This window comes from Channa argus, chromosome 17, assembly GCF_033026475.1.
Source record: "Channa argus isolate prfri chromosome 17, Channa argus male v1.0, whole genome shotgun sequence".
Classification (NCBI taxonomy): Eukaryota; Metazoa; Chordata; class Actinopteri; order Anabantiformes; family Channidae; genus Channa; species Channa argus.
Genome location: NC_090213.1, coordinates 13881244 through 13908674, shown reverse-complemented (window position 1 = coordinate 13908674; position 27431 = coordinate 13881244). Strand labels below are relative to the sequence as shown.

Here is a 27431-nt window from a genome sequence, read left to right as displayed (position 1 = left end):
TGAGAGGCTGAAGTCAAATACAGACTTCAGATCAGCGCATGGTCATGTCTGTGAGCGAGAGAGACCAAGGTGAAGCCTGTCTTCTGTGTGTGTTTAAGGAAAGGCACCGCCGTTGAGCGTGGGAGAGTGTGTGTGGGGAGAGGTGAGAGACACCTCAAGCCCCGTGTGAGTGCTGCACAGTTCCCTGAATGGACTCTATAGTTCACAGACACTCTCACACTCAGACACACACACACACACACACACACACACACACAAATGGACCATCTATTAGTGTTACCTAACTAAGCACTTGAACAATGACCAGTAGCTAAACTTCCTCGCTTTGTCTGCCTCCGTATAACTTCACAAGAGCTTTCAGGCTGTTCTCACACAGACACACAAATACTTGTTTTGTTTCTCACTTTTACACACAAACACTCTCACAAGCACATGTAAACAAATATGCATATAAAACAAAAATCAAGTATTACGTTACAACAATCTGTGAGAGAGTATACAGATTGAAAGACTTTAAATCATGTTAAGATATTTGTGTTTAAAAGGTGATCAAAAAATGTAAGTCAAAGTTGCAAAAAATAAGTCTTCATGCATCTTAAAGTTCTCAAATTGATAAAACTGTGTTTGCTTGCAGGTCAGCCAATTATAAAAGCACACAGTTGTCTATTTTCTGTGCTGGGAACCTCTTACAAAACCAAAAGACACCAGTCATCATAATCCATGACAGAGATAGTTTATCACAGGTAGAAAGGCTGAGTGGGTCAGTGAGAAGGGAAGTGTTTTCTGTAAAACTGTAATGGCCTTTCTCACAATGGACATCCATCAGACATCTGAATCCTGGCAGTGAATCAGCTTCGACTCTGCTCCAGCTGACCCTTAACTCAACAAGCCAAGCCCTTCTGATAAAGTGCTTGTAAGCACACATGTACACCCACGTACACACAATCATGATTCCACACCTCAGTGGAAATCGTTTTAGTGGAAATCTCAGCAATTCCATTAGATTGTAAAGGGTTTGGCTGTCTGGCCGAAGGGTTATGTGCCCAAATGACCCTGGTCCATCCTCTGTAGATTCTCCCACGGGCCCTTACCTCACCTCAAATCAAAACACCATATTCCCCATATTATAGTGTTAGTAAAATGAGGCTTGCCTCATCTATGATTTAAAAATATAAAATACAATTTTTTTAGTGAGCATCACTTTCTTTTACCAAATATGAAAACTATAAACGCACTCACACACGCACACACACACACCCTTTACCAGGTATCCGAATAAAGGACCATCCATGGCGAGGATAGAGGGCCATCACACCACCAGGGCACTGTGGGTGGAAAACATTGGCTCTTCCACACCAGTCTGAGGCAAGTTCAGGGGAGCCGTAAAGGAAACATTGTTTAAAGATGGTGCCACCTCCACCGCGTGTTACCCGCCACTCGTACTCAGCACTGCGATCGTCGCAATAACGCTCCATGGGAACTGCTGTCACCTAGGAAAACAAGAGTGAGATAGTGTTTTCAAGATTTAATATACAAGATAAAACTTAGTTGAGGAGAAAGAAGGAAGATTTCAGCATTACATGCTACATGTTAAAAGTATGATAAAATGTATGGAACATACAGGAATACAATTTTGATAAATTAATTTTCTTTTATATTATTTTGTTTTATTTTGACTATAGAGTTTTATTTTTATTTAAAAAAAAAACACTTTTTCATCTCGGGATCTATATTGTAAATTTAGGGAAACCTCACATTAAGGATTGTTTCACAGCACTAGCAGGTTCTGTGTATATAGCAGGATTGCAAGAGGAAACCGAAAAACTTGTGAACAGCCTGAGCAAAAATCCCTTTTTTAAGGTTGTGTTTGTTTTAAATGCAGCTGGAAGTTGCTGTGCCCCACACACTTTACAGATGAGAGCTTGTCATTGTTGAAAGCTGGAAAAAGCACCAGTGCTTCCTTTTCCACGACCACCCAAATGCAGACTGTTCACACAAACACACACACAGACACACACACACGCAGGTCTTGCAAGAGTGCCCCTTTTGTTTTGCTTGCTGCTCACAGATATACACACACACACATACCCTGGGTGTGGCAGCTAACAAGAACTTGGGTGGCAGTGTGGGCTGGCATGGTCGCAGAGTGGAGGTGGGAGAATTTCTGCTGTGAATCTTCACGTCTGTGTGTCCCACTATGTCAGGCCTGAAGGCTGTGAACACCAGGTCCTACAGGAAACACATGCAAATAAAAGACGACATTACTGTTTAATAAATGACAAAACTGCAGAAAAACAGTGACTGTGTGATTCTATGTTTTAATTAATAACAAAATCATAACACTACTGCTGCTTTAATTTATGGCAAAGTGTGCAGATAACACAAAACACTACTATTATAAACTAAAGTAACATTGAGTAAAGCTTCAAAACAGAGCTAAAAAACTTGACTGAGGTTTCTGTGTTATAGGTATATTTACATGTTGTATGCATGGAATGTTGCATAAAAATTCAGCATAATGCTTAAAATATCACGTACAATATAAGATTACTGCAAATTATATGATTTTAGTTGAATTTATAACAAGCCTAATCATGTAGTCTTCCATTTAGCTGAGACGAGATGTGAATCACAAACATTTTGAGCAAAGGCTATTTGTAAACAGATTATTATGACTTTAACCATGCTTTAACTATAACTCAGTGGTAGCTGGTAAAGGAATATGCAGAGGTTATGTGGTTGTGTGAAACCCCAGCAATGATGGATACACAGTGCCATCTAATGGTAGAGCTAAAATAAAAAATGAAATCCTTTCTGACCACCCCTGGTGGGAGAGCATTCAAGTCTCATTTTTGATGAATTTATTTTATCAAAACAAGATCACCAAAGGCAAATTACTCAAGGCAACAACACAGATCTCTCTGAGAGAAAATGTTTGAGCAAATTGTCCCTAAATTGTAACTGATGAGGGTGTTATACTGAATTTAAAACAGATCACTTACAAAATGTGCAAAGCCGCACTCATTGCCGCTGAGTGATGTGGTGAGTGTGTGTGTGTGTGTGAGCACTAAAGACTCATACAGAGGGAGCAATTTGCTTCTGATGGGTAAAACTCAGAGATACGGGATTATTGTGATTTTCCTAGTCTTCTCAAAAATTCAGGAGCAGTAAGAATGCTCAAAGCAACACTGACCACACTGTCATGTACACAGCCAGGGAGAGATGAGCCAAGGAGAGACTCTGTGTGCCAGCTTCAAATGAAAAATGAGGAGTTGAAAGAAGTCGGTGAAAACTGTGGGAGTGAGTAATTTTCAGAAGCTCATGTGGGAGTCTGAGGTCAGAGTGGTCATTCAGTACACATGCAGTATTAGATCTCCAGATGTCTGCAAGTTTCTCCATTTCTTGCTCAAATCTGGACTTGCTCTTTTAGATTTTTCTGCTTGTGTTCCTTAACCAGCTCTAGGGAGGAACCTTAGATGCTAGGCAGCTGCCTGCCTCAGTGCAGTAAGGCCAGGAGAGAAAGAAGAGGATGGAATTACCCCTGCAGCATTTTCTACTGCTTATTTTCTACCTGACAAGTTAAGTTAAAATTAGTGAAAGATGGTAATGTCACACATACCTGCGAAGGCATGTGTGATCTTTCCATCTTTGCTAGATGGAAAAATGTGACGAGATACATTTTTATGCTTTTTAGCAAAGCAGAATGACTACAACATTCTTTGTTTTGTACTGTCTCTTATATAGAAACCTAGTTTTGAGTTGCAGTAAAAACAGCAGTCTGTTTTCATATCACTCCACTATTAATCGATTCTTGGTTAAGGACATATTTAGCTTCTGTGAGTGAGTGTTTGTTTCTTACCTGCAGTACAGGGCTGGTGTGCACGTTGGGGTAGGCAGTGGGTCTGTTCAGCCACAGAATCAGATCTTTACATGAAAGACACTTACTGCTGGGTTGTGACTTCCCTTTGCCATGCCCCCCATCTCTGGCTTCGTCCTGACCTTTTTCTTCAAGGTCAAACAGTCGTTGATAGTGGAGCCGGTATGCAGCTTTGAGGGACAAAAAAAGGGCTAACCATCTGTGAAAGGAAAGAGCGATATAAATACTTAATAAAAGAGCATAGCTCGTACTCTGCAGCTGCAGTATAGGACGGCCTATACTCCTCAGCTCCAATATAGGACCACCAGAGCTTTTAGACACTCAGTATTATGCTATGATGCAAAAGCTGTCCTTCTTGCTAAAAGGTACTATTGGACTTTATGTTCCTTCTTCCTAAGAAAGAAAAAGACACATCTAAAAAGGGAATACTAAAGCCCACCTCACTAAGGTGCCTTGCAGCATGAGATTGGACATTTCAGCTGGTGACACATCAATGAAGCGAAGGAAGGAGAAACAACTTCCGTTGTCAACACCTGGAAATTAAAATAATATGGACAGAAAGTCAAGGGGATTAGAAAGAAATGAAAAGAACAACTGGTTTTAAAAGCTTTTTGTGTAAGACTGGGATCAACGGTTGATGTGTGCTCACCTTTTCTGTGAAAAATAGACTGCTGGATGTTATTTGGAGAGAAGGGAGACAACAGCACGTGAAGTAGTCTAAAGGGGATGTTGAAAGAAGGACTAGGTTACACAATTTATAAGGAAGAAAAGCCAACTGTGAACTTAAAACAATAATCTGATACCAGTCCAACCCACACAGATTCTGCACAAATAGTGATAATTGGGATAATAGTCTTCTGTGAGTTCAAAATCGGCATGATTTGCTGGAATACAAGTGCATTTGTCAGCGAATTTATAGAAACTTAGAAATACCCCAAGCTTGACTTGTTAGGAGTAGATTTCATATTTGTCACATTTGACAGGGTCAAGTGCGTAGTTGACTATATTTATATGTATTATCATAAGAGTGGCAGAAACTTACTTGTTCTTGACCTGGTTTTGTGCATGGAGGAGGCCGTGACGGTAGAGGAACTTAGTCATGGCGTAGGGCTTGAGGGACATATGGAATGGAGAGCGTGTTTCTTGTCGCTCAAACAAGTCAGGGTGGTTACACACCTACACACACAGACAGTGAAGTTAGTAAAATGCGCAGATGAATATTTGTTTTAGGACAGCAAATGTATTGTTTAATCATACATCTCAATTCTTGTTCTGTCCATTAACATCTCTACACATTAAACTTCCTTCTGAAAAACCACTGTAGCTAAAAGTTAGAATGCTGATAACATGATACCAAAAATTATCCTAAAATTAATAAACTAATTATTATTTATTGTAAATGCTGCAGCTCAAAAAATAATTAAAGCACCTAATAGCTGTAATACTGTCGTACTTTTTCATATTTAGTTTTTTTGTCATTTTAACCAGGCGACTGTACCTTCCTGAACTGCATGACCAGGTTCATGAGAGAGGAAGTGGTGGTGTGAGCCTGTTGGGCCGTGCCCATCGAGGACTGCAGTAGGTCCTCGATAGAGATCTTGTTTCTCAAAGCCTGGTAGAGAAGTCTCTGTCGGGATGTCAGCTGGCAGTAAGTCAGGATCTCTATCTGCAGAGGGAAAGTACAGTAAGTAGAGAACTTACTAAGTGTGCTACAAAAGCAACTATCATTACCATCGTCCTTTTTGAGCAAGAAGTGAGTCTTATACGGACGTAACTGGTTTTCATGTCCACTAATTTTACTTTATGACAGCTTTAAATTGAAAGTAAAAATATAGTATTTTAAGCCAACTTGTTTTTAAAAGTTTAGGGATTAAAGAGTGAATACAAAATTATTGAAAGATTTGTGGCTGATGACCTAAATGTAAAATTATTTGGTTTTGATTATGCCATAAACATGTTGTATTTTCTCATGGGCTCAATTCAAGATCAGTTTGATCAACACGTCCAAATGTCTGGTTTTGTCTGGTGTTATTGATGAAAGCAATGAAAATGAACAACAACAAACCATTAAAGCCCAATCATCATCTGTAATTCAACTCCATTAGTTAGTACTGTCTTCACTGTGCTGACAAAACAAGAGAAACCAATAAGAGCAGAGAAAGAAGGAAGAGGGCTGGCAATGACTGCCAAGAAAAGTGAACAAGACAGATGTGGGGGAGTAGTGATCTCTGCCATTTCTGACTCTGTGTATTGAGACTCCCACAGCGTATGAGTGAGCATGTGTGCTCCGTGTGTGACAGCAAGAGACCCTGAGTCAAACATCTGTCAAGAAGATTTGTCAGCACAAGCATCACTCACAGTGCTGTCTGTGTCAATGAGGTGTACAGGGAGACATGTTGAGGAAGGATGCAGGAGTGAGTGTGCAATACTATCATATGAGGAATGGGGATAAGTTTGCATCCCCTTATGTGCCATTTCACTGTAAGGGGATACAAACTGAGCAAATTCAACAAATTCAAATGGGTGCTCTCTATTACCTTGTCTGAGAGCTCATTTTCCACATCCTTCTTAATCCTACGTAGCATGAAAGGCTTAAGGATCATGTGCAGTCTGGAAAGTTGGTCTGGAACAACACAAAATCATATTTTGCTACAAAACATTTTACATGTAATAGGAACAAAAATATAAGTTTTGTCACACACATTAAAAAAATTGCATACAAAATAGAAGAAAATTTATTATGTTCAGCTTGAAAAGTAGGACAGAACTTTAATAGGCAGCTGAAAGAAAAAGTGTTCTTTTCAGAGGTAAGAATTGTACTCACTCTCATCGATGGCAGATTTGTTTTCAGCATGACTCTCAATGTCCTTGGAGAACCACTCATTAAACTCTTCATGGGAATCAAAGAGTGTAGGCATGATGAAGTGCAGCAAGGCCCACAGCTGAGAGACAGTAATAACATACACACATCAACAGGTGTGTTTTGCAAATACCAACTTTACTCCCCCCCCCCCCACCCCCCCCCCCCCACCCCCCACACACACACACACACACACACACCCCTCACCTCTGCCATTGTGTTTTGTATGGGCGTCCCAGTGAGCAGCAGTCTGTTTCGACACTGGAACTGCAGGAGGATTTTCCACCGAACACTGCAGACATAAACAGTGACTGGTGATCCAGTAAAACAGGACTTTATCATGTGTAAAACAAAGTGAAAGATGATCTGTATGAGTGAGATGAGAGCATTTCTCACTCACACATATACAAACACACACACACACACAAAAGATTAAGTACCTACATTTGTTGATTTTGGCCAGCATCTGCAGCTGCCATGAAAAAATGTATACTTTTATAGCTATAGCACAGTTTGTCAAACTTTTTTGTTGATTTTAAAATGGCGTCCTGGATGTTCTGACTGCTTTATTACACATGGTATTCTATATTTACTGATAAAAAAACGTAAAGCATGATGTGCCAAGTATGTAAGAGAAGAACAACTAACAAGCTCTGTTTCTATTTCTTATGTAGAATTGAAACACACTCTCTCTCACACACACACACACAAACACAAACACACACATGTAGACACACACACATGCACTTTGAGAATGGAACACGGATTTGTGTACATGCTTTACCTGGTGCTGCTTTTTAATGCCTGGGCCTCATCCAGGACCATGTACTGCCACTTAACCCTTTGGAAGTACTTGACATCCTGGACTACCAGCTGATAGCTTGTGATCACCACATGGAATGGTGCATTTTGTGTATAAAGGGTTTTCTGTGGAACATTTAAAAACAACAAACTAAAAGATTTCACAGGATTCTAACTTCACACAATCTATTTCATAAGTACTATTTCATTATAATCACCATCATTATGATCTTTCTCACCTGGCTCCAAAATTTCCGAATCACCTTACGATCATGAGGGTTCCCCCAGTAAGGCAAGACCTATTGGATAAATCAACAAAGTTAAAAAGAAGGAAATGATTACACCCGCTTAGCAGCAACAAATTACCATGTATGTGAATCTATTTTATCCATCTCATATTAAACCTAAGCCTTTCCAGAACACTTCTGTATGTAGATAGATGCAACACAAAGAGCTAGTGATGTCCCCAAAGGAAACTTAACACATAGCAACATGTATGAATCACTGTTTCAGTTGTTGGTATGGAATGTGATGTAGAAAGATTTACACATTACATCATTCAACACAAGCTGGTATTCCATTGTTTTTACTCAGTCATGCTTTGAGTGTACAGGAAGCTTATCTTCAAAATGTGTGATAGGCTCTTTTCACACCTCATTAGCAAAACAAACTGAAATTGATTTATTTCCAAACTAGCACAGAAAATAGACATAGTTAGTGTTGTGTGTGTGTGTGTGTGTGCGCGCGCACCCAAGCACAGACAGTGTGGTGATGTGTTGATAAATGGTCTTTAGTCTACAAGAATGCACACAGCCTGTAAAAGGCCAGTTAAAGCCTGCAAGAAAGATTTTGTTTAACAACACCCACTCAACTATCAAAAAGTTATGAAGTTCTAACACAATACTGCCCCCTATTGTATAATTCTAGATATATTTGCATCTCAGACTAGTTGGCATGTTTGCTCTCAAACTTCTGACACCATTTTTTACAAGAACAAAATAGCGATGGATTCATTAGAGGAGTGTAAAAGCAGTGGCAATGAGAACACTGGGGAGACTTCAGAAACATTTTGTGAAGAGTTTCTACACAACAGATTCTCACCTTGAATTTAGGCACAAAGCGAGTAAACTCCTGATGCCAGTTGTTTAGTGTGGACGCTGGAGAGATGATCAGGAACGGACCCCAGATGTTGTCTCTCTGTGCAGAAACAGAAAAGAGAATACACCATCAGTATGTGCGAACAGCAATCAACAACAGGAAGCCCTGGAGGAACATGGAATGCATCTTCCTGTTAGTGATACTAAGTCAACACTGAAAAGCTCCCTTTTTCCCTGATTTCCACATTTTTCCCCTTCAGACTTATGAGAGCTAAAGATCTAAAGAGCTGGAAAAATATGCTGTCCACAACAATAAAACTCTGAGTAATTCAGTGAAATGTAACCTGCACAAAGCTCAGCTAGAAACTGGGGACTATTTAAAGGATGCAGGTGCAGTAGGTGGATGTTTGATGTTTTCACAAGTCAGTAGCAACAATAGAGACAGATGAATATTCCACAAAATGTTTGGAAGGGCATCGTAATAAAAAAGTTTGACCTTGTGCTCTTCTCTTACCTCTGCTAGATGTGCCAAAAGAGCGATACTTTGGACTGTCTTCCCAAGTCCCATCTCATCTGCCAGAATTCCATTGATTCCCTGCAGAGAACAAAACAAAAAACAAAACAAGGGAACATAAATCACTGTCACTGTATAATTAAAGCACAAAATATTTTGGACTAATTTGAATGCAAAACACAATTCATAATTCACCTTGCAATGATATCCAGAACACAATACCCATAACCATAACATCGACTAACCAAAAAGGACATTGCATGTAATGTATTATTCAATGTTATTAATGAAATAGCACTAAACTCCATTATTGTTATTACAGTCAATGTTTTTATCACTTTGTTTATCAGTTGGCTTTGTCCGCCACCACAGTAGATTTAAAATAAAACAAGATGTGCTTTAAGTGGTTTAAATATTTTGTCAAAAAATATTGTCTACACAAAACAGGTACCTGTTCATAGAGGTTGGCCAGCCAGTTCATGCCTTTAAGTTGGTAACCTTTAAGTTTGCCACTGAAGATAGTGGGCTGAGGAATCTCTTCACCTGCATGGATGGACGGGTTGGACAGGCTGTAGCTCTCTCCAAACCCAGAGCCAGTGCTTAAGCATGAGCCACCAGCTGCATGTAGAGATGCACTGCGACTGTCCTTTGCCTCCTCATCAAACATTCGCGTCTATAGGGGGACATTTGAAGATTTACACAGTACAGACACAATGGGTGGTGTGTGTTTGTGTGTGTGTGTGTGTGTGTGTGTGGGATGTGGACACATGAAGATGTGCATGCATCAACTTACTCTCTCTTGATGAATATGGTAGGCCTCTTTGGCATTCCTCAGGGCTTGGGACTTGTAGTAATCACTGTCTAAAATTTCACATAGCAACATAAAACAATTGAAACCAACACCACAATTCTAAAAGTTAGGATTAGCATAAAGTATTTTTTATCCTTAATAGTTGACATATTTATTCATTCTAATTCATTCATTCTCCAGTGACCTTTCAATTTTTGGCTAATGTGTTTTTAATAGTTTTTGGACAACAACAGAGGTCTATGCTGTTAGGAAATGAGCCATTCTATGCTGCAAGCTGTATTGCAAGAAGATTTCAATGTTTGCTTTACACTTGTATGGTGATTGTAGACACCAGGATTCATTTAGAATAAGTGAATTTATCGTTTAATCAACCTTTTTATATTTTAAATTCAAAATTTGTAATATAATTATATTATTGGTAAGTTATTAGTATATTAGTATACAGTATTTGTTATACTTATATAATATAGTTATATTACTAAACAGTTAATAATAGTTCCCAGCCATAAGTGATTTTTTTAACTGACAAGCAACTTCCCTCTAAACTACCTGGTTCATATTCGCATTAGTTCACTGTACATACATTTACAGAGATTAACACCTGATTAAAAGTTTAGGGGTAAATAAGTGAAAGCTAATATACTGATAGAACGGAGGCTAAGAGGTTAATATATTGAATGATAACTAGCAGTTTATAAGCAGTTGGTCAACACTTCCACAAAGTGATTGAAAATATCTAAATTTTAACAATTATTAGTGAACTTCAGTTACTATTAGATTATGCTCCAATAACACAATACTCTTGACTTGAATGAACTGTTCTTACCATAGTTCTCCTGTCCCATGTTGACCATTACACCTCCTCCAATGTCAATCTGTCTTTGTGCCGCAGTGTCTTCAAGCTTTCTCAGGATTTCCTCTTGAGCTGCATCTCCTCCTGGAGCCCCCGTACTGGCTTTACCGCTCATGAAATGGGCATACAGTTCCGTCTGAGTGATCAAGAAGTTTAGTTTACGCTGCTGCCGCTTGGCCTGTTAAATATAAAAAACATTTATATCACCACAAAGTATAATACATTGAAACTCCAAACAAATAGCAGTATGTCAAAACATTGATGCCAACGCCTAATATTAAGCTTTAAAAAGCAAAACCCAAACAAAGAACCTCTAAAAACAGCACCATTCATTGGACTTACTTCTCTCATCTCCTCGTCTAGTTTACGTTGTTCCAGGGCCTCCTTCTCTGCCCGCTTCCTGTGTTCTTTCTCCACTTTGTCGTATTTCTTCCAATACAGCATCATCTCCTTGGTGAGGCGGCGAGCCCGAGGTAGTGTCTCCTTGCAGTTCTTCTGTGCCTGGATAGCTGCACGTCGCACCTCTCGCATACATTGATGAGCCAGCTAGGACAAACAAAATAAAGGCTTTTTTTTTTTTCTCAAGCTACAATTGGCGTTTGTATTACAACCTTAATTCAAGAAAACTTGGGACGATGTGTAAAACCTAAATAAAAATAGAATGCAATGGTTTACAAATCTCATCAACTTATATTTTATTTACAATAGAACATAAAAAACACTTTTACCATTTCATGGACAATATTAGTTCCATTTACAATTTGATGGCGGCAACACAGCTCAAAAAGTTGGAACAGGATGTTTATCCTATTGTAGCATCCCCTCTTTTTTTACCAACTGTCTGTAAACATGTGGAAAGTGAGGAGACCAGTTGTGGGAGTTTAGGACAGGAATGTTGTCCCACTGTTGTCTGATGCAGGATTCTTATTCTTAACTTATATTTGTAGATTGCACAGCAAGTAGTGTTCACAGACAGTGATTTCTGGAAGTGTTCCTGAGCACATGAAGTGATGTCCAGTGAAGAATCAGGCCTATTTTTAATGCAGTGCCGCCTGCAGGGCCCAAAGATCACGTGCATCCAGTTTTCAGCATTGTCCCTTGTGCACAGAGATTCCTCAGGATTCTCTGAATCCTCTGATGATATTACATAATCTAGATGGTTGGATCTTTAAAGTCTTCACAATTTTACATTGAGGAACATTTTTCTGAAATTGTTCCACAATCAGTTTTGATTGGTGAACCTCTGTTCATCTGTACATTTGATAGGCTCCGTCTCTCTGAAATGCTCCTTTTATACTCAGTCATGTGACTGACTTGTTGCCAGTTAACCTAATTAGTTGTGAAATGCTCCTCCATCTGTTTTGATTTGCGGCAATTACTTTTCCAGCATTTTGTTGCCCCTCTTCCAACTTTTTTTTAGATGTGTTGCTGCCATCAAATTCAAAATGAGCTACTATTTTTCATGAAGTGGTAAAATGTCTTAGTTTAAGCATCTGATATATATCGTTTATTACTGTTGTGAAAAAACATTTCAATTAGGTTTGCAAATCATTGCATTTTGCTTTTATTTAAGTTTACCACAATGTCCCAACTTTTTTGAATTGGGGTTTTATTATGGGTTGGTGTATGCAAGTCAAATTTAAAATGATTATTTTTTACTAAACATCACCAATAACATAGTGGAGCATCCACCTGACTTACCTTTTTTGCATTGGTCTGTACAAGGTTCTTAGCAGAGGTCTTCTGCTTGAAGGACTGGAGAAAAAAGTATATATAGAACATCTATGACCAATAAACCTCAAAATATCAATGTACATTTTACATTAGCACAGAAATATTGACTTCTGACCATGTGTAAATGAGCTGTATGCATATTAACCTTGGGGATCTCCTTTTTAGCAATAGTGAGCCAGACTTTACGTCGCCGTGCATTTAGCTGCTCAATGGTGAGATGTTTCTTTTTCACAATGGGCAGTGGAGCGTCATGGGAAAACTTTGCAAAAATCTTGGTGACATAAGGATGTCCCTCGTCCAGAAAATCTCCCTCCCCACGTTTCTTCTTTTTCTTCACCTTTTTCAATTTGGCTGAAAGAGTAAAGTGGAAACTTTGCTTTACTGCAGGTCCATGACCAGGAACCTGAAAAACTGCAGAAATGTTATTCTGATTTTACCCTTGAATTTCTTCTCATCTTTGATTTTCTTCTTCTTTGGGCCCAGAAGGTGGCGCTGTTGCTCATAGAAGGGGTCATGGGTGGAAAGAAGTCCAGTGCTGTAGTACTGATATTGGTGTAGCTGTAGAAAACATACACACAGATAAGGAAAATTAAAAAACAACGACATATAAACCCTGCATCAGTGGGACATATTACTAGAAGCTATGTTTGTGCATGTGTGTGTCTTTGTACCTCCCTGTCAGAATGAAACTTGCTCTGATGCTGCCTTGTGTAGCGATGTAGTCTCAGCATGTCATGCAGTTCTTCCCGTGACAAAATGAAGTCAGAGTCATCAGAGTCAGTGTCTGAGTCTGTGGTGTCATCACTCAAAAGCATGCTCTGCAAAAGAGGAGGACTGTGACTACAAGAAGCTGTTGGCGTCTTATATATACTGCAATGAAAAGGTGATTAAAGTAAAGTAAGATTCAGGTCCAGTAAAGCTGGACCTGAATGTCTACTGCAGAATATAGTTATAAAATACCTTAAGCCATTTCCTGTTCTTCTTCAGTTTGGCGAAATTGTAGAGGCTTGTTTTATCTGTCTTTTGGTCTGTGGTGAGGAGAGAAACGAGAAATACTGATTATATGTAAGATAAGTTTATATGTAAAATCCACATGTATGTATGACAAGGGCTTTTTTGAAAAGGGCAAAAGGAATATGAAGAAGCGGAATCTGAGAAATGCATGTATCTCACCTTTACCTTGCAGAAGAACTCCGTTGAGGGGCTTGAACTCTGTCAACCCATCCCTCTGTTCACATGGCTCGCTCTTCACTGTCAAAGCTGTATGCGGAGGGGAGGGGTTCAGGGACAGCCCACTCCCAAGTTCACCATCACTGTCATCACTGTCATCACTGCAATATAAAAAACGTTTACCTGCAAGACCATTGTACAAGCCAGCATCTTATATTCCATTTAGTTTTTTCTCTATGGAGATATGTCTGTTAGCAGTGAAACTAGTGTAACATTGTGTAACATGCATTTATGGATGTAATCTCTACATCCAAGCAACAGTCACCTTTATACTGAAACTGCCACATAAAGCAAGCTAGTTGTTGAGTCTCAGAGATACATGCACACATCTAATTCCCTTCCGCATGTACCTAGTTATGTCTCTGTTGAAGACGGCAGCCGTCTGTCGTAGGAAACTGTCCAACCTCAGGGATTTTTCTAAGCGCTGCAGGTAGAGAGGTTTGGCCAGGACAGAGCTCTCTGAAGGCCCAACCTCCAGCCGGACACCCTGCTCTGACGCCATGCAGCACAAACACCTGCGCCCAGCAGGGGAGGAACTTTTACTTAAAAGAAAGAAGTAGACGGGAGAAAGAAGGAAATGGTTACCTGACCGCTAAGTCAAAAATGAGCAGCACTGGACACTGTTAACTATGAGGTGGATAAAGCTCTGTCGTTATATAATCAGAGATATGAACAGTTGTACTATGGAATTGGTATTGAAAATTGCTCATAATCCAGATTTTGATGTTGGCTCTCATTTTCACAAAAGCTAGTGAAATATGGCATATTGGAGATGCTCTCATGGTACATACAGTGTACATACCTTCTCAGTAAAGGACATCATTGTTCCTGATTCCAAGATTATTGGTCAAACAAACATGAAATATACTGCAAAACAAGAAATTCACACTCAGTTATATTCAAATCACATAGTTGTTTATTTAGGGGGCACTTTCAAATGTTATGTGTTCTGTTTATGGGGAGTTTGCTTTATTGTGAAATAATGACAGTGTAAGTGCTCGTGATTTTCAAAGGAGGAACTGTTTCACAATTAGCAAAAATTAAGTCAATAATGAAGTAAATAAAATTTAAATCTTCATATTAATCAGAAATCTATTCTACATACTTACTGCTTATACTGTCAATAATTAAAGAAATTGTAATTATTTGTAGTTCATATAAGATCCAATAACACCTATCTAAATATTACATTTTCGTATCAGCAAGTTGCCCAACTTCACCCGTGTTTTGGACCACTTAAAATTTAAATATTTAGATTTCAACAATTCCGCCACTAACGTACCCAACTATTGCTATAACATAAGGTTACTGTATGAATTATCATTTCGTTCAACTGCTTAAACCTTAGTGACCGTAGTAAACACGAGTTGCCTTCTGTAATAACCGCTCATTGACATGTACACGACTTTCTTCGACAAGTTGAACGTATTGCAGAATGGAGAATTAAGTTACAGCTTAAAAAGAGCCTGGTCTTATTAAGAAACACAAAACCAGAGCCGTGTTTTCTCAGATAATATGTGTGCCCTTGCTACTGCGTTGTTATCATTAGCTAGTTAGCAATTCCAAGCTAGCATAACCCGGGCTTTGCTAGCTAACTTTTAGCGTTAATGGTGCACTGGATTGTAGTTAGCTTGCAAGCTAACGACCGTTAGCTGCTTCGCTATGTCGGTTAGCGCACAACCGCTGCCCTTTACTGTTAGTAAAGGCTCAAGTTGCACGTATTCCCACACACTGACAGCTTACTGGTTTACGGTAAATCGCGCGTAAAGGTATTAATTAAAGTTCGTAGTGCTTTTTCAAACATCGAGCCGTCATAACAGGACGACTTTCTCTTTGCTATCTCTTGTTCTAAGGTAGTTTTCATCAGTATAGTTAAGCTAGCTATCAAATAGGCGTTTTGACACACCATTAATATGAAGTAATGTTATTCAAATCAGCTCTGTCTCTTTAAGGCCACCACCTCCCTGCCTAAACAATGTTTTAAGATTTGAGGTCTTTAATAGCAATTCTTTAGCAAGCTAGTCGCGATACAGCGACAAGGCCCTCCGCCCGCGCTTCTCGTACCCTTGTTACGGACACGAGCGGGGACTCGGTTGCCTGGTGAACGAATGATCCCCATGTTTTAATTCTTTCTTCCTCCCGGCCATCGTCCCCCATTGCTCATTCGCCATAACAACCACCACGGAGTCTCTCACCTCGGCCCCGTGTCCCCCTTTTCGTCTCTCTCCTTGCCGCTGCCGACTCACGTTTCTGACTCCAAAATGGCGGTATGAGGCACCGAGCGAGTCTCTGAGCTTTGAGTCGGCAGCAACAGCAGAGAGGCGGCCACTTTCTGTTACTGAGAGAGCAGAGACACGACGCCATGGCGAGGATACAGCAAGGAGCAGGTGTTTTAATCAAACTCAGAGAGAAGGATACTCGCTCGTTGGTATCTTCGAGGACATGACTGTACCAGTAAATACCAACAGTATCTATCACGAATAAAGTGAGATACACGTCCACCATGTATGTCGTTTAGGGCTACATACGCCAAACTAATTCAATGTATCGATGAATTTCCGATGACGATTAATAGTGTCTGCTACTTGCGAAGATTGCCGAGCTACGTCTTACGTCACCACAAGGGAACTCTGTTTTAGGTAAGGTGAGACAGTTTGTAGAGATATATTTTCTGATTTCTGGTGTTAATGGTGATTTCCAGATTATTAAAAAGTATATACTTTTTGGATTTTCAAACATATTTAGTTATAGTGGTGATATACACAAACCTTTTATAATAGTGCAAACTAAGCTGGTAAAGGTCCAAAGCACTTTTTTAAAAAATTGTTTAAACCCAAACTATAATTTATATAATTTTCTCTTATGTTGCTCTAGTATTATCATGGTTATGTCCCCTTTTAGTTTCATAATGTGGTGCTTTTTTCATTAATTCTTCCTGGTTGCTGTAAATAACATGAGAAATTGTCATGATGGGTAATGTCTTATCCTTGTATAACTGAGAGTTGCATATTTATTTATTTTTAAACAACCAAAATAATTAGTCCAGCTGTACTGACAAGTTTTAATATGCCACAACTGAAAAGCAAAACAGTTAATATATGATCTGGTCAATCTGATCCACATAAAGTATTAAATGAACATCAGTGATATTGTATATTAAGCTATGGGACAAATAGGTGCATAACCTATTGTAGTTAGTAGATGTATAGAACAGTTATATCCAGTCCCTTCTTTTGTATATATTTTCTTAACCAATAAAAACCTTTGTTCAGGAACATTGCTTGCTACAACATCGTTTAGCATTTACAATATAAAGTCATGTTCACTCTTTACTAAACATGTCCATACGTTACCATAAGTGCAAAGATCTTTAAATAGTCTTCAAATACTGCCAACAAATTAAGTGTATTCTGAAGAAAACAACAGAACAAGGTATCCACTGAGTGGGTCTATCTTAAGGAAGATGCAGTTATACTGACATACAGATGCCTGTTATGCAGGTTTTTTTTACAGAGAAAGAGGCTTCATTCATAGCCAGCTGGATTTATCTTCCTCAAACTTTTGTGGATCAATGAAAGGCTTATCAATGGATCTGATCATCAGTTCGCCACAGTACACGCACTCAGATGCAATCATGTCATCAATGTCTGACTTTATCTGTTCACGACTTGCGCCTGCATTGCCCTTTTCCAGGCTGGAAGTGTCTCCTTCATCCTTGGGTACCGGGCGGTGGCGTGATTTGGAAGACTGTGTGGTTGCAGCCAGCTTTTTCTGTAACTCCTCCAGACGATTCTGCTTGAAGGTTGTAAGGTGAGGAGTCACTTCCTAGAAGGGCGAAGTAAAAAAGGGACATTGAAAAAAAAAAACACTACATAGATGTCCAGAAAGTTTAAAAATGTACAATTAAAAGTAAACATTAATGAGAAGTGTATATTTCTAACAGTTACCTGGAATAGACAGTCATAGTGGAACATGTGACCACACAGGAACAGATAAAACGGTCTGTTGAGTAATGGAAAGTCACATGTAGCACATTTTTCTTGGGAATCCACTACACCATATTTGTTTCTCATTTCCTGAATGTCTTCTCTGATCCGTTTAGCACTTTCTGTAGCCTCCTCCATTTCCTGCTTCAGCTCTTCAATGTGTTGGTTGTACTCCTCCAATGAGCTGCAGATGGCCTCCTGAGAATCCATCACGAGTAAAGAATAATTAGTTGATTAATTGATAATACAACTATTTTCTATATTCAAGTTAACAACATGGTCATTGTGAATTTGATTTATGTTTTAGGGACACTATCAAGCACTATTAATATTACCTATTATAACCTACTATAGCATACTATACCTACTATAAATTATTACCTATTATGTTCTATATATTTCTTTCAGTCAGATAGTATGAGTATGATAATTTCCTCCACCCCGATGTGATCTTCACACGCCTTGTTTTGTAAGACATTTAAATATGATTGTGCACAACAAAGTAAAAGCCTAAAGGTTTTTTCTAGGAAAAATATTCCAATAAAATTATTATCAAAAATATGATATGATTATCAAAAGGTTGTCTATTGATGTTGTGTCTGCAGATAAATCAATTAGTCATTGCACCTGTAATGTATATTATTTACAAGACCTAAAGGAAATACTGTGATATAAACCTTAAAGTGGTCAATCGTGACAAAGTCTGGGAAGAATGGCAGGATATCTTCAATCTTGAGAAGATTGCAGCTAGACAGACAGTTCATGGCTTTCTTCACATCCTTCTCCTCTTGCACCACATGCCGGGCAATTTTCAACCAAAGCTTCTTCCTCAACTCCTCATCATCCTCTGGCAGGTCTGCGCATGACTTGGCCAAGTCTACATCTACCTATGGACAACAGTCAAAGATTGTCAAACATTATAGATAAAGGAATTTTTGACATTCTGAATGATCATCTATACATAATTATAAAAATGAAAATTTTATAGTTGGATTATTTGGATATGTTTTGTGACTAAGAAAGATTTATTTGCAAAATTGTACATCTCTTACTTGTAAAGCAAGATCCACTGCCTCCTCATACAGTTCCATAATCCTATAAACCAGAACACAGGCCCGGAGATAGCCATGTTCAGCACACAACCTGAGTGCATACTTCAGATCATAGTGGATCTCTGAGGCATGTGTACCTGCCTGCTCCAAATACAAGAGCAAAGAGTCCGACTTATACTTGGCATAGAGTGACAGCAAGTAGTTATGTATTGCCTCCTCAGTGACATTGAGCTCGTACACACAGAATTCCATGTAGCGGATAGTTTCACTGATCTGCTGGGTGCTGCCCATTTGACTGTAGTTCATTAGAGCTGGAATGAGCTTCTTTGGATCCAGCCTCTTGCCCATCTGGATCCATGCATCTACCACGTTTTTAGGAATATGCTGCATGAGCACAGGGGAGAACTTGTAGAACAGCTTTTGATCACAGTGCTTGGACAGCACTTCCAGAGCTGCGCTGTAGTCATCATGTTGACAGTGGTGGGATATCACTCTCTCATAGTCCTGCATGACGACTGAGAAGTAGACCATGTCATCCACGTTGCCGTGGCTGGCCAGCAGGTCATAGATGGTGCTGCGGTTGTTGAACAGGCATTCCTTATGCTTGGAGCTGCAGAGAAATTGGCGGAACTCATTGCGGGTCTCCTGGAAGATGATGCTGTTACCATCGCTCTCCAGCTGGCCAAGGCGGTTCAGGTAGAGCTCTGTTAGCCAGGTCACAAGCAAGGTAATCTGCGTTCTTTCAGTCTGTTTTAAATTATTTAGTTTCTTTTGTAAGAACTCCTTCAAGGCTTCCTCTTGTTTGGCTTCAATGAACTTGAGTGCTATCTCTTCAAAGTAGTTCTGTGTCAGCGCATAGCACTTGGCGCTCTCCAGGAATCGCTTATTCTCGAAACAATGCTCAGCCTCCTTGGCAAGCACCATGTCCATGCACTCAGGCCGGTCACGGCAGTATTCTTTGGCCAGATCAAATTTATTCATGCTCATGTACATTTGCCAGACGTCCCTGGCCTCACGTTGGATGTGGTACCGGAAAACTGCCCGCTCGGTGTAAATCCACACTAACCCACCAACTGGGTCCTTGATCATCTTCTGAAGCGTGCCAAATTTATCTGGGAACACATCCTCATATACCACTTGTCCATTCAGAGTGCAGATGGCCTTAACTCGGTCACTGAGCAACAGAAGGAAGTGGAACTGTGTCAGCACAATGGAAATGGGCTTTCTGAGATTGATGTCAATGTCTGGCGTGTACTCCCATACCTGTGTGTTGCAAGAGAAAGAAAAAATGAATGTCTTATCAAATGTGGAGCAATAAATGGGAAAAGTATAAAACAAGACATTATTAATACATCTGATTAGTCTTCCAGACACAGACCTGCACATCACTCAGCAAGGAATCAGGTCTGACATAGTCCAGCTGGCCATAAAGAACTCCATTACCCATCATCCAAGCAAACGCCTTAGGTGAGGTTCGCAACTTTGAGGTGTAGAATGTGATCTCACTGTAGCCCATGTCAGCTGGAAACTCCTGGAAACTGGGCAGTAGTTCCTGGTTCTGATTGAAGATGGAACTGAAGCCCTGCTGCTCTGACCCCTCGGCCACCTTACCAACAAACTGGAACAGACGTTTGCGAGTGGTGGCAATGATGAAGTACTTGTTCTCCGGGCCCCGCTCCACCTCCAGGCAGCAGACTGGTGCTGGCTTCCCATCCTCCTCCAGCGAGTGGACCTGCCCCAGGATAAAAACATAATATTTTTTGATAGAGATTTCACGATAACACTTTTTTCCAGACTCAATACAAGTACTTGCTTATAGCAAGTACCGATACCAGTTTCAGTAGTATGAGTAGTATTCTAGCATGAGTTGCAGGACAGTAAAATCCTTACCAATCCACTGTAGTTAAGCTAATCCCACAAGAATGAAAATATTGTTTTTCTGCCAAAACAAATATGGTAGCAACTGGTGTTTTATAAACGGGGCAACTTTCTGAGCGACTGTAGAGTCTAGAGAGGAATATGGAAAACAAAGCAAACTACAGGTAAGCTCTTGTTACTGTATATAACCCTCGTTATCGCTGATGTCAGTCATAAATATGTTTAAAAAACTCTTGAGACACATGAGTATAGCTGTTACAAGGCTGTAACTAGAGTATAAGACTTCAGCACAGCAGAGCTTGCCTTCGGCTTTACTTAGGTCATCATCCGTTATAATAAAACACCTTTAAACCACAGACTTTTTTTCACCTCCACCTTCCTGCCACGAATAACGTGGTATCTAGCGCATTAGTCTGGAGTACAAGTACGCAAAGGCACGATCAGACCTGATCCCCAATACTGGTGTCGGCATCGCAACATCCATATTGTTTAGGGAAAAATTCCCTATATAAGTTAGTATATACTGTTAATAAATGTGCATTCACACAGAAGAGTATTGCACTCCAAAATAATGGTATAGCTGGGAAAACAATTTTTTTTTTACTATGTCCTAAAACATGGTAATACATATTAACCTGATAAACCTTGATAAAAAACAACAGACATTCTCTGACCTGTCTGAAGAACTGATCAGGGTTGGTGTTAAACAGGCTGCCCTCAGTTGCAGAGATCTCAGCCTCAAATATGATGCCTTGAGTCGTGCCAACCAGGATGGGTCCTGTGTTGGTCTCATTACCCAGCAGCTTGTTCCAGCCCACACTCTCAATGAGGTGGCCTTTCCAGCGGGACAGACTACGCACCTTCTGGGTGTTTCTGTTGAGGTACAGACACTCACTGGTGCTAACGCTGATCAGCAGATGGGAGCCTGTAATAGTAAAATACAAAGGAGGAGGACATATCTGCTGTTGTTAATAAGTCGTAACCATGACACAGCCATGTAAAATTAGAAAAATATGTAGTAAGTAGCATTGGGATTTAACTTAAGGACTGGGGTCATTAGTCACAACCTATTGTTTGTAGCTTGACCGATGCACTTTAATCACATTTCATCTTTTGATCACACACAGTTGTCTAAAAATATGAATGTGAGGAAATGTGTGCTTTGAGCTTTTTGATGACTGGTTGTCCAGATACTATATTAGTTCTCTATCCCAACTTCCATCTCCCCTTTTAGTGTTTATTGTTTATACAGAATGGTTGGGTTACATTAGTTTTAAACTAAGCCAATTTTGGAAAATTACCTTCAGCGTCACCACACAGATTACAAAAACAAAAGGAAAATACAATGTGTGGTCACAATCAATATAAATCAAATGCTATGATTAAAGGTCAAAATAAAAAAAAACTTTTAATCAAACAAATAGGCATTCTAATAATTCAGTCATCTAATAATAGCTGAATGAGTGTGTCGCCTTTTCTCACCTGTGGGGTCCAGGAATAGTCTGTACACTTTACTGTCATCTTTCCTTCCTAATTCAACCTGATTAGGCTGATCTGGCTTGGCCAGATCGATCCTGTAGGGAACAAAACAAGAGAACAGTGATATTAGCTGCAGCCCCGCATGCTCCAAAAACCAACAGCCATCAACTCAAACGAAACCAGTCAAAAGTATGCAAACACTAGTGATCAGTGAATGGGTGTGTTAAATGGCTATAATGCTCATTTGCCTCAGCAGAGTGTCCTTTCCCAGGCTCATGCATAGCTGATTGTTGCAGACAGCAAGGTGGTTTATCTTCTCGGGTGGTGTAAAGTCGATCCTCTGCTTGTTGAATATCGGCTTCTCTTCTTCAAGGCGCACGTTCACAAACCCTAACGTGAAGGAACATGTCACTAAAAACTTCAACAAAATAACTCTTAAGTTGGAGCGTTTATTAGACAGGTACACTCGTCACAGCATCGTTAGCTGTAGCTTAGCGGGCGTCTGCGGACCTACCTGAATGTGTCATCCCGATGTTGGCACTGGACAGACGGTTGCGCTGCTGCACACTTTGCCTGGTGTTCTGCGAGTCCTCAAACTGCTCAATAATCGAAGTCATGGTTGAATGCAAACGATTTCTCCAGATACAAAAAACTGACGAAGACTTAGTTAATTTTAAGACGACATGGCTTCACAGCTAGCTAGCTAGCTATCACAGCTTCCACATGTTAACTTCCAGTTGACGTTTTTCCTCTTGCAGGCTGCGTCCTAACTGACAAGAAGAGTGTATTATATAAATTTTTAGCAACAGGATAAACACATGAATAAATAAATTTTCAACCAGGAATACTATCAAAACAGCTAACTTAGCTTCAAACGACGAACACAGGGTGGGCTAAGATAATCAGGTGACACAATGAGTCATGTGATCACAAGTTGAGCGATGCCTTTCTTTCACACCCGAGGGCGCAGTTCTCCCGAATTTCCTCCATGGACACTACACTGCTGTTACCTTGTCTTCTCTGTCACTTACAGAAAGTAAAACATAAAAATAGGTTCTGTTGTTTAAAAAACGAAAGTAAATCTAGCAGATCTCCAAACTTGCTGCTGACTAACAATTTAATTTGGTGATTTTCTGTTTTCTTAATGAGATGGACTAGAGAGCTCTCAAGTGTCACAGTTACAGATCAGTACTTGAGATGACTTGCTGCGGTGAGAACTACGCACACACTTCACTTATTCTACTACAAATAACTGCAAGGACATCTACATCTAATTTTTACATCTAGTTTTACTGTTGAGGTGAAAAATCTGGGTTTTTTTGAAAAAAATTAATGGAAATGTAGACTTTTGCTAAGACTTAGAGGACAGTAAAATCAAATTTTTCATTCTGTCATTACACTCACTTCACTTCTGTCTCCTGTGTGTGTTTACGGTGTGTTTAGAACAACATCGAGTTTTGGGAGACTCTACAGCTGTGTCTGAATTATGAGTAACAGGTGAAGCGGCCTTGTTTGTATGGGATGGCTTCTCCCTGCAGTGATGGAGTCATCTGGGCTGTTTTCCCTGGTGGTCTGTCATTATTGCCAGCAACACTTGTCAGATGGGGTTCCATAATTTGGGATAGTGGTGCCAGCTCTAGCTGTGGCTGGTTGTACATCATTAGCTCCGCAGTGTGTTTTTCTTCATTAGCTGAAAGTGGGTCATTCAGGCACATCCCAACTTCTCTGGATGTTACAAAGGGCTTGATCTCTTCTGACAACTCCTCCAGTTGCCATAACAGTCTCAAAAATCAGAATAGTATTGAATCGACAATGTAGGAACTATGGGGATCATTGTCTCTACAAATGTTTTTTGGTTTGGTAATAAAACAGCTGATCAGAGCATCACTGGCATTAATTCTCTTTCCAGGATTCACATTCAGCATCTGGTCTCTAGGTATAATAACAGCATATGGTGTCTAGGTGGCGCTCGGCATACACTCAGAATTACAGCACCTCTGCATGCGAATATCACAGGACCTAACGCGATGTCCTGCACCCGTAGAGTGTGCACACCAACGGATTTATACAGTGTTCAAGCGGCATGAGCACAACAAAAGCCACTGAACATATCAGTAAAGAACGAGGAAAGGAGTCCAATTTCTGCGCAGTAATACATGCCACTTTTCACCAATATCGTTTTAGCGTATTATAATGTAATTTTATAGTATGCACTTATTCCCTTTCTTCCATCTATCAATCTATCTATCTATCTATCTATCTATCTATCTATCTATCTATCTATCTATCTATCTATCTATCTATCTATCTATCTATCTATCTATCTATCTATCTATCTATCTATCTATCCATCTATCTTAGGGGAAATTACTTTGCTTTCTGGTGGGGAGTGTCTATGCAAATCACTACCTGCCCCAACGTGAACTAAAGACGCCTCCCCACATGTCGCCATCAGTCACAGCAGTACGTTCAGCCTGACACTATGTGAGAGGAGATCTGCTCAGCTGACTCTCACTAACTAGTCAAACCTAGATCAAACGGGAGGGGAGTTCTCAGTCAGAAGTTTACTGTGCGGCCCGACATGCCACCTCACATGGATTACTTTTACCACGAGTCCCGAGTCCCTTCCGCTTGTGGACTGACACGGGAGGATGAGCTGGAGCCCGGTGTCATCAGCTGTATGCTGGTCGGTGACGGCGCCGTTGGGAAGACCAGTATGATTGTCAGCTACACGTCTAATGGATACCCGACAGAGTACAAACAGACAGGCTTTGACGTCTTCTCAGGTGAGAATCATTATAAATTATTATTTATTTTTTCTCCCAGTAACACACTTTACACATTCGCTGCTTAAAATAAGAGACCATACATTTTGTAAACAAGTCGTAAACATTTTAAGTATTATAAGGTGCACATATACATTCATTTGCCAATCGAGATTCATTTGAAAACAAGCTTTTGTTTCTTGATTGGTTTAGATGATGTGTGCTGTGTCTGTATAATTTCGATGGTCACACGTTTATTTATTTATTTATTTGTTTGTAAAAAAATTTTGAAAGTGAAATTGATCCATGTTTCTGGTTTCCAACAGGTCAGGTCCAAGTAGAAGGATCTCCGGTCAAAGTTCAGCTTCTGGATACAGCAGGACAGGTAAGATTATCAGCTGTTTTTGTATTTGTTTTTCTTTTGACTAAATGAAAACCCAAAGCAGTTTTCATTTAATATTATATGGCTTGGGTTTATTTGTTTAAAATGAGAGATGACTCAAGAAGCTACAAACTATCACATCCAATGAGTCAATGACATGGTTTTACAGTCTAAGATAATGGATTTGGTTTCCTAACAATGAGTCAGTCTCTTATATTAATTTCTGAAACATGTCTGTTCCTTAATTGATTATCGTTAACTTGTTCTTTTTTAACTTCATTTTCCGTTCAGGAGGAGTTTGATGAATTCAGGGCTCTATCCTATGCCCATACAGACGTCTTCCTCCTGTGTTTCAGCATGGTCAACCCCACCTCATTTCACAACATTACCAAGAAGTGGGTTTCAGAAATCCGTGCTCATAACCCATCCTCACCTATTATCCTTGTTGGGACTCAGTCGGACCTCTTACTGGACGTGAATGTCCTCATCAACCTGGACAAATCTAATGTGAAGCCAGTTTTGAGCTCCCGAGCCCGGAGCATGGCGGACAAGATCAGGGCGATAGACTATATTGAATGTTCATCACTCACGCAAAAGAACTTAAAGGAGGCTTTTGATGCAGCCATCTTTGCTGCCATTAAGAACAAAGCTCGCAAGACTAAGAAGAGACGGTTTTCTGACAGGCGCACCAAAGCTTTCTCCAGGTGCAGCTGGAAAAAGTTCTTCTGCTTCGTCTAAGCTCAGACTTTTAACCCTGTGGGTTGTGGACAAAAATTTTATTTATTTAAATTCTTTACTCTTTCTTGATGTCACAGCTCCAATCTGTGGTGGTTTAGTATACTTGGCTTATTATACTCTGGAATGCCAAATGGTACAAGGGAAGGAAATCATGATCACTGTGAGCATTGGAAAGTGACGTCAGTGGAGGCAGCAGAGGATTCTGAGTAATTTTCAGCCAGATTCTGGTTTTAAAGACAGACTCAGGACAGTAATGTACAGAGTACATTGTTTATGTATAAACTTATGCAGGCTTTTCACACTGAGGAGAAAAAGGAGCGAATTGAGGCCAGAAAGAAGATGAACAAATCAAGTTAACCAATACACAGAGAAAAACCAGGGCTTTATGTAAATACTATGAATTTGCATTGTGTGCTTTGCTACCAACTGCAGCCTTTTGTTGTAGGTAAAAAAAAAAGTGTGAAGGCTCTGGGTGAGCAGCTGGGCGTTAGCCACTTCTCTGATGTATTCTTGCTGTCTGGCCTATTTATATGTGGCAGCTGCGAGTCAATGTTGTACTGCAAGAAGCAACATTCTTGTGTGTGTGTGTGTGTGTGTGTGTGTGTGTAAGTAAGCTACCCTGGCTGGTTTGGGCAGGTATGTTATATGTTATATGTATGACAGTGTATCACATCAGAGATTCATTTTGATTATTAACTGTCTTAACACTTATAGGAAAACAAGCACAGCAAAGACAAATGTGTTGCTTTTGTTTTGAAAGTTGAGGTCTGCACAGGAACTTATCTGACAATCCTCCTGTCTCAGGTGAAAGGTTGCAGGAGAGCAGCTTTTATTTCCTATGGCTTATCAATCTGCATTTGCAAAGGCAAGCACCACAGGGGTCTTGACTTCCACCCTGCTGATCCTCCCACCAGAACCACCATCAGCCAGGCCTTTTTGTTTTCAGCCCTCTTTGTTGCTTACAGTTTATCTCCTCAATAGCCATGTGTGTACAGAGTTTGAGGACTCCGTGGGAATGTAAGTGTAAGATACACTTTTTTAACAAGCCATGTGTGCTTAACAAATTTCAGATCACATTTTGCAATAAATGTGACTAGAACCATTGCTCAACTTTATTATGCTTCTTGTAGAAGTCATTTTCTTGTATAATCTATTCTGTTTGTTAAAACAGTTAATTTGTTGTGTTTATGATTATATAATATTACATAAGACATGGGTTTTAAATGGATTATGTACTCCATGAAACAGTTTTTGTTCAATTTTGTATGGCTGCCACTAATCCCAATTGACCATCACCCTCTCTGCATATCCCTGTCTAAGTGTGTTTCACTTCAATCTATTGATGTGAGGAAAATAAATTAAGTGTGAAATATA

General features: G+C 39.8%; 3 protein-coding genes and 1 long non-coding RNA gene across 8 annotated transcripts in view; 2 read left to right on the top strand and 2 right to left on the bottom strand.

Moving 5' to 3' along the window:
- Positions 1-16112, bottom strand: part of ino80 (INO80 complex ATPase subunit) — a 32488-nt gene extending 16376 nt beyond the window's left edge. For 2 of the 5 annotated variants that reach the window (XM_067483113.1, XM_067483115.1), the window contains exons 1-27: positions 15973-16112; positions 14580-14644; positions 14128-14319; positions 13721-13878; positions 13508-13575; positions 13219-13365; positions 12985-13105; positions 12693-12898; positions 12515-12568; positions 11156-11359; positions 10787-10991; positions 9943-10010; positions 9601-9822; positions 9150-9230; positions 8640-8735; positions 7778-7837; positions 7522-7664; positions 6945-7029; positions 6702-6819; positions 6415-6500; positions 5376-5543; positions 4920-5053; positions 4527-4594; positions 4317-4410; positions 3860-4076; positions 2089-2229; positions 1265-1490 (exon numbers count right to left, since the gene is read on the bottom strand). In XM_067483113.1, coding sequence (XP_067339214.1) covers positions 1265-1490; positions 2089-2229; positions 3860-4076; positions 4317-4410; positions 4527-4594; positions 4920-5053; positions 5376-5543; positions 6415-6500; positions 6702-6819; positions 6945-7029; positions 7522-7664; positions 7778-7837; positions 8640-8735; positions 9150-9230; positions 9601-9822; positions 9943-10010; positions 10787-10991; positions 11156-11359; positions 12515-12568; positions 12693-12898; positions 12985-13105; positions 13219-13365; positions 13508-13575; positions 13721-13878; positions 14128-14279 — 3322 coding nt within the window. In that variant the 5' untranslated portion in view covers positions 14280-14319; positions 14580-14644; positions 15973-16112. Of the gene's footprint in view, positions 1-1264; positions 1491-2088; positions 2230-3859; positions 4077-4316; positions 4411-4526; positions 4595-4919; positions 5054-5375; positions 5544-6414; positions 6501-6701; positions 6820-6944; positions 7030-7521; positions 7665-7777; positions 7838-8639; positions 8736-9149; positions 9231-9600; positions 9823-9942; positions 10011-10786; positions 10992-11155; positions 11362-12514; positions 12569-12692; positions 12899-12984; positions 13106-13218; positions 13366-13507; positions 13576-13720; positions 13879-14127; positions 14320-14579; positions 14645-15841 lie in introns of those variants that run through there. The other 3 variants (XM_067483116.1, XM_067483114.1, XM_067483117.1) reach the window with 3 other exon arrangements.
- Positions 16113-16143: 31 nt separating this feature from the next.
- Positions 16144-17643, top strand: LOC137103091 (uncharacterized). Its single transcript, XR_010911357.1, has 2 exons — positions 16144-16416; positions 17471-17643. It is a non-coding gene; the product is annotated as an uncharacterized lncRNA (long non-coding RNA).
- vps18 (VPS18 core subunit of CORVET and HOPS complexes) lies at positions 16825-23099 on the bottom strand. The gene is made up of 9 exons (XM_067483118.1): positions 22687-23099; positions 22421-22562; positions 22176-22267; positions 21368-21618; positions 20194-20547; positions 18816-20078; positions 18441-18650; positions 17725-17961; positions 16825-17602 (listed from the first exon to the last, which is right to left on the bottom strand). The coding sequence occupies exons 1-9, from the start codon at positions 22787-22789 to the stop codon at positions 17306-17308; spliced, it is 2949 nt and encodes a 982-aa protein (XP_067339219.1). The 5' UTR covers positions 22790-23099; the 3' UTR covers positions 16825-17305.
- Positions 23100-24559: 1460 nt separating this feature from the next.
- rhov (ras homolog family member V) lies at positions 24560-27431 on the top strand. The gene is made up of 3 exons (XM_067483119.1): positions 24560-24958; positions 25264-25322; positions 25611-27431. The coding sequence occupies exons 1-3, from the start codon at positions 24754-24756 to the stop codon at positions 26055-26057; spliced, it is 711 nt and encodes a 236-aa protein (XP_067339220.1). The 5' UTR covers positions 24560-24753; the 3' UTR covers positions 26058-27431.

Excerpts from the sequence above, each read along its gene's own strand:
- vps18 (XM_067483118.1), bottom strand. The coding sequence starts at position 22,789 with ATGACTTCGATTATTGAGCAGTTTGAGGACTCGCAGAACACCAGGCAA. Across the intron at positions 22,563-22,686 it reads CATCGGGATGACACATTCAG|GGTTTGTGAACGTGCGCCTT; the intron begins GTAGGTCCGCAG and ends CCTTCACGTTAG. Across the intron at positions 17,962-18,440 it reads TCACGATTGACCACTTTAAG|GAGGCCATCTGCAGCTCATT; the intron begins GTTTATATCACA and ends ATGGATTCTCAG.
- rhov (XM_067483119.1), top strand. The coding sequence starts at position 24,754 with ATGCCACCTCACATGGATTACTTTTACCACGAGTCCCGAGTCCCTTCC. Across the intron at positions 24,959-25,263 it reads AGGCTTTGACGTCTTCTCAG|GTCAGGTCCAAGTAGAAGGA; the intron begins GTGAGAATCATT and ends GGTTTCCAACAG. Across the intron at positions 25,323-25,610 it reads TTCTGGATACAGCAGGACAG|GAGGAGTTTGATGAATTCAG; the intron begins GTAAGATTATCA and ends TTTTCCGTTCAG.